This window comes from Capsicum annuum, chromosome 1 (genome assembly GCF_002878395.1).
Source record: "Capsicum annuum cultivar UCD-10X-F1 chromosome 1, UCD10Xv1.1, whole genome shotgun sequence".
Taxonomy (NCBI): Eukaryota; Viridiplantae; Streptophyta; class Magnoliopsida; order Solanales; family Solanaceae; genus Capsicum; species Capsicum annuum.
In genome coordinates, this window is record NC_061111.1 from 254,734,243 (window position 1) to 254,742,197 (window position 7,955).

Here is a 7,955-nt window from a genome sequence, read left to right on the forward strand (position 1 = left end):
ATGAGAATGAAGTATACATGTAAATATACAGGTATGTGGATTACTCGTTATGCACTAATGTCTAGGACTTCAAAGCTTTCTGCAAATGTTTTAGATATTATATATATTCTCCCTAAAATTTCAGATTAGAGCAGAGGAGTTGTTACTAAAGCTTGGAAGAGCATTTACTTTGGCTGAGTCGGTCTGTATTACTTCTACAAGCAAAGCAGGCTGGCGTTTGAAAAAGGCCTGTGGATATAAACCAGAAAAAAGTGATTCTTGTGTATGTTTTGATCTAGAGTGGTTCCGCAGGTTCGGCAGAATCACGATTCACGACTATCAGCTCAAACCTTATGTATGTATGTATACATATGCACCAAACATGGAAGGCAAAGGATTAAAACGAACTTGTGCATTTTTCCAAATCCAAAACATCCATTTCATTCTGTCCTTATACATGTGACATGGACTCATGCTTCCAGTAATGCAATTTACAAACAAAAGACACCAATGGCAGAAGAAGCACATTTAGCATGTGGTCTGCATATGTGAATACTAGAAACAACCAAAATGACAATAGAATGTTTAAGAACCGAAAGACCTATATCAGCAAGTGGTAGTGAGATTATCCTCGGAGGATTCAACAGCAGAAGCAACTACCAACTGAGGCTGAAGGATGACACCCTCTTTTCGTGCCTTTCTACGTTCACGCTGTAATCTGAAGGATTCTCTCTTTCGGTTTCTGTAGCTGTTGGGGTTTTCAGGTTGCATTTCACGTGGATAAACACTTATCTGCACATTTATTCACATTCAGTATACGTTTATCACAATGGTATACCACATTTATCAAGAAAACTCAAACCTTTTTCCTATCAGGCCCAAACTTCTCAAATTTAACTAGTCCATCAATCAAAGAAAATATCGTGTGATCCTTGCCAAGTCCAACATTCTTTCCTGGATGGAACTGGAAATATCACCAAGAGGACAATTAGTAGATCATCAAGGAAACAGAGGCAATGTTAAATGGGAAATGCAGCTTTCTAACGAAGCAGACAATAACAGGATGAGATCAAACCGGAAAATAATACCAACCTCTGGCATTAAACCCTTTTACTACCTACCTGATAGAAGACTACCGGTACTCACAGCTAATTATCCAGCTCGGCATAAGCATCATGTTGTCAGAAACTCAAATAATTGGTTTAAAAAGAACAAGAACAGCTCAAGTTGGAGTTATGTACCTGTGCAGCCCCAAAGTACCAAAAGATTTACATAATAAATTTAGATAAATGACTACAACTTAGAGCAGATTACAACTGCACTTTTCATTAGAGAACTTCCAGCCCTGTTTTCATTATAGGTCAGATACAAGATTTCAGAACCTTAAATCTTAGAGCAATTTGTTGTTCCTTCAAGTGACAACAAGATAAGTATCCCTTAAACCTTCCAATACATCTTTTGTACTCAATCTAACGCCTTTTGGCCAATGCACATATTTCCAACAAATAGTATACAAACCAAATGCAGAAATCCAGAAGAACGGAGCAAAAATATACGATATTGACAAGAAGTCAGGACCTAGTAGGCACATTTATATGTTAGTGAAGCATTGAGCAGAACAACTAGAATTACACAGCTCATGTCCATTAATTAAGTCCTATTCCTACTTTAATCATGCACTGAAGGAGGGGATTGAGAGAGCTGTAAAATATATACGTATTCACTATCAACATAAAATATAATACATTGAGTCAGTGGGGTTCCAGTTTTTGCAAAAGAGAAAGCAGAAACTAAATAATGGAAATGGTAAGTGAGAGCTAGCATACTGCGTAATTCTTAGTAGAACAGTTGATCGAATACATTGGTGAGAATTCGATTCTTCACCTTGTAATCCCCTCCCCTATTTTCCCTTCGCATATCGCAAAAAGAAAGTGGGGAAAAAAAAAAAAGAAGAGAAGTAGCAGACTAGGTAGTGGGAGGTAAAGAGGCTGGTGATCTGGGTCATATATATGAAAAAAGGCACATACTAGCTACAACCAGAGTGACTAGCTACTAGGGGTCGTTTAGTTGGAATCAAGTTATCTCAAAATTAATTATCTCAGGATTAGTTATTTGAGATAAGTTATCCCATATACATGAAGGGATAAATAATCCGGGGACTAACTAATAGTTCCAACCAAACGCAGGATATACAGACAGGAAGTGAAGTAGACAGAACGAGAGTTGCAAGAAAAAGGTGGGTTTTGTGGTAACAGTGACAAATGTGAAGGATATATACATTGTACATTGCAGGCAGCAGATCCCAGAAAACAACCAAACTCAAAGAAATTTACTGCATAAATAATAGTAGCACCCAGCAGTGATAGTAACTGTTCCATAACAGCCGTAAAGATAGAGACGAATTATCACATTATACATATGGTCCTAAGTTTATTGGTGGCCCTCCCTACCTAGTCACTACACAAATACCCAATAGGTGAGGGCGGTTCAGAGAGGGTAAATTGTACGCAGTCCTTATCACTGCCTCATAGAGATAGAGATGATGTCTCGAAAAGACCCTCGGTCCAAGTATTCTCTTTTAATTAACCATTTTGGGAAAAAAGAATTTGTTCTTATTAACGATATATATTTGGTTGTGATAACGATAAACGCATAAATTACTCGTATCAGCCACCAAGTACACTGGAAAAATGTCTAATATTTAGGCAAATAAAAAGGGAACAAGGCAGGCTATCAGCTAGCAGCATAAATACAAGAATCAACACTAGTTACAGGAATTTATTGAAGAATAATGGAACCACTAGGCCGGCAAAGAGGAAAAAAATGAAGAAAGAAGAAAGAAATCTCACCTTAGTACCGCGCTGGCGAACAATAATAGAGCCGGGCTTAGCGATTTGGTCACCATAAATCTTGACACCAAGGCGCTGTCCAGGTGAATCTCTACCATTCTTAGTGCTACCAGCTCCTTTCTTGTGTGCAGACTCAATTGTCAATGGATATTTCAACAACTTGGGAAGAGGTTGACAAGCCCCACTCACATTCACACTCACACCGAACAAAGAAGAAGAATTGGAAGAAGATAAAGAGAGTCCTTTGAATGCACCAACTAGACTCAAACTCACAGAGGCTGCCATTTTTACACACGCATAAACTCAACCCACTCAACTAATAGGAGTATTTAAAACCTCATCCCTTATCATCAATCTTATGTATGCTCTGGATGTTTTACACCTGTCCTATCTTTAAACCAACGCATTAGATTTGTTTACTTAAAAAAAATATATACTCGTTATCTTCTCTTCTACTTGTCACTTATTTTTTAATTATATTTCTACTTTTACTCATCATTTTTGACATATAAACAAAAAGAATTTTTTTTTTCTATTTTACCCTTAGCATTAATTGTCTTTTCTTCAAATTAATTTTAAGATTTTTGGTGGTCAACCGGACAAAATGGTGTGAACAGACCATTTTCAGCCCAATTCGACAGGGTTTAGCCCACGACGCTTGGGATGGGCCCAGGACCTGGGCATAGTTTGGGTTGAAAATCGACTAACGGTCCTCTAACGGGCTGTGGAGCAGCTCTAGGTGGTCCGACGAAGTCGGTGGGGCCATTTTGGTGGTCAAATAGGCGAAACGGCTCGAACGGGCCGCTTTCAACTCAAGTTAGTAGGTGTTAGTCCATATTCTCGGGATGGGCTCAGGGCTCGGGCACGATTTCTATTGAAAATCGACCGGCGGCCCTCCAACAAGTTGTGGAGCGGCTCAGGGTGGTCCGACATGATTGGTGGGGCTATTTTGGTGGTCAAACATGCACAACAATGCGCCCGGGCCATTTTGGGCCTAATTCAATGGATGTTAGCCCATAGTTCTCGAGGTGGACCTGGGGCCCGAGCATGATTTGGGTCAAAAATCGACCGGCGGTCTCTCGGTAGGGTGTGGAGCAGCTCTGGGTGGTTCAGCGGGGTCGGTGGGGCCATTTTAGTGGTCAAACGGCCGACACGATGCAAATGAGCCATTTTCTGCCTAATTCGATTGTGTTAGCCCACGGTTCAAGGGGTGGGCCCGTGCATGATTTGGGCCTAAAATCAATCGGTGGTCCCTCGACAGATTGTGCACCGACTTTGGGTGGTCCGACAGGGTCAGTGGGACCATTTTGGTGGTCTAACGATCGAAACGGCGCAAACGGGCCATTTTGGCAAAATCGATGGGTGTTAGCCCATAGTTCTTAGGGTGGGCCTAAGGCTTGAGTACGGTTTGAGTCGAAAATCAACCGGAGGCCCGCCGAAGGAATGTGGAGCGGCTTTGGGTGGTCCAGCGGGGTCGGTGGGGCCATTTTAGTGGTCAAACGGGAGATATAACGAGAACAAGCCATTTTCAGCCCAATTCGACGGGTGTTAGCCCATGGTTCTAGGGTGGGCTCGGGGTCCGGGCACGGTTCATGTCAAAAATTGACCGACGGACCCTCGACGAGCTGTGGAGCTGCTCTGGGTGGTCCGCACGGGGTCGGTGGGGCCATTTTGATGGTCAAATGAGCAAAACGGTGCGAACGAACCATTTTCGGCCCAATCGGTGGGTATCAACCCACGATTCACGGGGTGGGCCAAGGGCCGAGGACGGTTTGGGTTGAAAATCGACCGACAGCTCCTGACGGGCTGTGGAGCGGCTCTGGATGGTCGGGCGGAGCCGATAGGACCATTTTTTCAATACTTTGATTAACTTGGTCTTTTTTTACACGTCAATTAAGCTCCGAACTCTATGTTAAGATAGTCCTACAAATACCTAGATATGATAAGCCAAAATCTTTTTAATTTTTGTTTTAGGTGCGGAGGCATTTGAGGCAGATGTTACGGTGTTTGCAAATTGTCCGCCAAAAATATTTTCGTTTGTTCTCAACCACCTTTAATTTGTTTTACTTGGACCAAGTCCCCAGACCTGTAAACTTGTTATTCATTTCCATCCTATATCTTCCGATTATTTAGTAACCTTTCATTGTATCCACGAACTGACCTTAAAATTATTTGCACATGCATATTCAACTTCATCCACCTTGTTATCGAAAATCATTAATATGCTTTTACTTCTTGTATATTTTCCATGAACTCAGGTAAAAGCTAGCAGGCAATTTGGTTGTTATATACTAAGATCAGGTAATTTGTTTGTCTGCACACACTCTCACTCTCTCTCTCTCTCTCTATATATATATATTCAATTATGGCAAAAGACCATAGTGGATCTCCAAAATTGTACCAGCTGGAATCGAAGAGAAAGCGGGTGACTTGGATCGTTGGTGTCAGTGGGCTTTGCATCTTCTTTTATGTTCTTGGAGCTTGGCAGAATGATAGAGGACCGCGTCAACCTGCTGAAGTGTACACGAGAGTTGGATGTGAGCCGTCTACAATGTCATCATCATCGTCCTCATCAGGAATATCATCATCATCATCGGTAGTCTCAATGGATTTCGAGAGCCATCATCAATTAGTGGTGAACAATACAAAGTCATCAGAGAACTTTTCACCGTGTGCTTTGTCATACGGCGAATACACACCGTGCCAAGAGCCACAAAGGGGCCGAAAATTTGACCGTAATATGTTAAAGTACAGAGAGAGGCATTGCCCGAACAAGGAAGAGCTTCTCCGTTGTCTTATACCTGCTCCACCGAATTACAAGATCCCTTTCAAATGGCCACAGAGTAGAGACTATGCTTGGTTTGCCAATATCCCACATAAAGAACTTAGCATTGAGAAGGCTGTTCAAAATTGGGTCCAAGTCGAAGGTGATCGTTTAAGATTTCCAGGAGGTGGCACAATGTTTCCACACGGAGCTGATGCTTACATTGACGATATAAGTGAGCTCATTCCCCTTACTAGTGGAACTATTCGCACAGCAATCGATACAGGATGTGGTGTAAGATCACGATTTCATCTCCTTAATTCCTTGTTATAATTAGTTACTTAATTTGTTAGTACCTAATTAATAGTATACATACAATTAAATCAAAGGTTGCAAGTTGGGGTGCATATCTGCTGAAGAGGGATATAATAGCCATGTCATTTGCTCCTAGAGATACACATGAAGCACAGGTTTGGTTTGCACTCGAAAGAGGAGTTCCAGCAATGATTGGTGTTATGGGTTCTCAGAGACTTCCATATCCAGCCAGGGCGTTTGATATGGCTCATTGTTCGCGCTGCTTAATCCCATGGAGCAAGTACGGTAAGCTAGCTCCCGATACATGACATTTCATTAATTTTCCTCGTATGTATCGATCAGGACATATAATTTTCCTCGTACAGATGGGTTGTACCTAATTGAAGTCGACAGAGTTCTACGGCCAGGGGGTTATTGGATACTTTCAGGCCCTCCTATCCGTTGGAAGACATATTGGAGAGGTTGGGAGAGAACCAAAGAAGATTTGAAGAAAGAACAAGACGCCATCGAAGAAACTGCAAGGCAACTTTGCTGGAAAAAAGTGATTGAGAAGGGTGACCTATCTGTATGGCAAAAGCCTCTCAACCACATGAAGTGCATCAAAAACAAATCACCATACATCTGCAAGTCACCCAACAATGCCGATGCAGCATGGTACGTAATTAATTATTATCGATCAAGTCATGATGAGTAGCGACATACTCATATTCCTAATAGTTAGCTCCCTCCATGCATCACTAATGAAGGTACCAAAACATGGAAGCTTGTATCACACCACTGCCGGAAGTAACCAACTCGGATGAAGTCGCAGGTGGTGCATTAGAAAAATGGCCGGAGCGAGCATTTGCTGTTCCTCCTAGGATCAGTAGTGGCTCAATACCAAGCATTACAATTGAGAAATTTAAGGAGGATAACAAGGTGTGTTTCTGTGTGTATCTATTATCTATAGAACGAAGAATCATCATATTAATTACTTGTAATGAAATTGGAATAGGTATGGAGTGAGCGGGTGACATACTACAAACGGCTAATAGGTCTGTTACCACAAGGACGATACAGGAATGTGATGGACGCGAATGCTTATTTGGGTGGATTGGCAGCAGCTCTTACGAAATATCCAGTTTGGGTAATGAACGTGGTTCCAGCGAAGAATGAACCAGGAGACACTTTGGGCGTCATATATGAACGAGGCTTCATCGGCACATACAATGATTGGTGTGAAGCTTTTTCAACATATCCACGAACCTATGATCTCATCCATGCTGGTGGCTTGATCAGCCTATATCAGGACAGGTACATATATACATTACTTACGATACTAACATTATCTCCCTTAGTCTATGATTTATCTATCTATCTCGATCTCCTGTTTTTTGTCTTCCTGAAGATGTGATATCACATATATACTCCTGGAGATGGATAGAATATTGAGGCCTGAAGGTACTGTTGTATTCAGAGATGTAGTAGAAGTTCTAGTGAAAATCAAAAGTATAACAGACGGCATGAGATGGCAAAGTCGGATCGTGGACCATGAGAGCGGACCATTTAACCCAGAGAAGATTCTTATTGCTGTAAAAACTTACTGGACTGCTGAACCTAAACGAGAATAACTCTGAAGCAAATTTCTTCGTTGACCCTATTAATTTTTTCTTTCTTGCTATCCCTTATTCTTCCAACATGCTCATAATCCTTCATCTTGTACAATCTTTTTTCATCGCTTTTACTATCATATGCATGACACTCTATATTATATTATCTTATCTGTGATATACGTGTACATATTCTAGCACGTAACACATGCAAAGCAATAAATTGAAGATAAATTGTTTCACTCCACATGAACATCGATCACGAACAATTATGAAAAGCAATAAAATGATTTAAAATTCAGATAAATATTGAGGTAACTAACACACACACTAATAATGAATTATTTAAACATATATAAATGCAACCAATTATAATCTTAATGTAGGATAGAATGTAAGAAAAGGACTAATGCAAAATTGAAATGTAGTAATTGATTAACTCAAATAAACAAGGGATAA

General features: G+C 40.9%; 2 protein-coding genes across 3 annotated transcripts; one reads left to right on the forward strand and one right to left on the reverse strand.

Moving 5' to 3' along the window:
- Positions 1-100: 100 nt before the first annotated feature.
- Positions 101-3,229, reverse strand: LOC107855611 (50S ribosomal protein L27, chloroplastic). 2 transcript variants are annotated; one of them, XM_047402471.1, is made up of 4 exons: positions 2,829-3,228; positions 842-943; positions 581-771; positions 101-228 (listed from the first exon to the last, which is right to left on the reverse strand). In XM_047402471.1, the coding sequence occupies exons 1-3, from the start codon at positions 3,111-3,113 to the stop codon at positions 586-588; spliced, it is 573 nt and encodes a 190-aa protein (XP_047258427.1). In that variant the 5' UTR covers positions 3,114-3,228; the 3' UTR covers positions 101-228; positions 581-585. The 2 variants fall into 2 exon arrangements, with proteins under 2 accessions (XP_047258427.1, XP_016556118.1); XM_016700632.2 differs by lacking the exon at positions 101-228 and having other exon boundaries at positions 377-771; positions 2,829-3,229.
- Positions 3,230-4,916: 1,687 nt separating this feature from the next.
- On the forward strand, positions 4,917-7,743 carry LOC107855612 (probable methyltransferase PMT17). The gene is made up of 6 exons (XM_016700634.2): positions 4,917-5,886; positions 5,982-6,192; positions 6,273-6,561; positions 6,654-6,825; positions 6,902-7,200; positions 7,295-7,743. The coding sequence occupies exons 1-6, from the start codon at positions 5,194-5,196 to the stop codon at positions 7,515-7,517; spliced, it is 1,887 nt and encodes a 628-aa protein (XP_016556120.2). The 5' UTR covers positions 4,917-5,193; the 3' UTR covers positions 7,518-7,743.
- Positions 7,744-7,955: the final 212 nt, after the last annotated feature.

Coding starts and splice junctions, on each gene's coding strand:
- LOC107855611 (XM_047402471.1), bottom strand. CDS start 3,113: ATGGCAGCCTCTGTGAGTTTGAGTCTAGTTGGTGCATTCAAAGGACTC. Junction 944..2,828: donor TTCGCCAGCGCGGTACTAAG/GTGAGATTTCTT, acceptor TGATATTTCCAG/TTCCATCCAGGAAAGAATGT. Junction 772..841: donor TTGGGCCTGATAGGAAAAAG/GTTTGAGTTTTC, acceptor ATAAATGTGCAG/ATAAGTGTTTATCCACGTGA.
- LOC107855612 (XM_016700634.2), top strand. CDS start 5,194: ATGGCAAAAGACCATAGTGGATCTCCAAAATTGTACCAGCTGGAATCG. Junction 5,887..5,981: donor CAATCGATACAGGATGTGGT/GTAAGATCACGA, acceptor ATTAAATCAAAG/GTTGCAAGTTGGGGTGCATA. Junction 6,562..6,653: donor AACAATGCCGATGCAGCATG/GTACGTAATTAA, acceptor TCACTAATGAAG/GTACCAAAACATGGAAGCTT.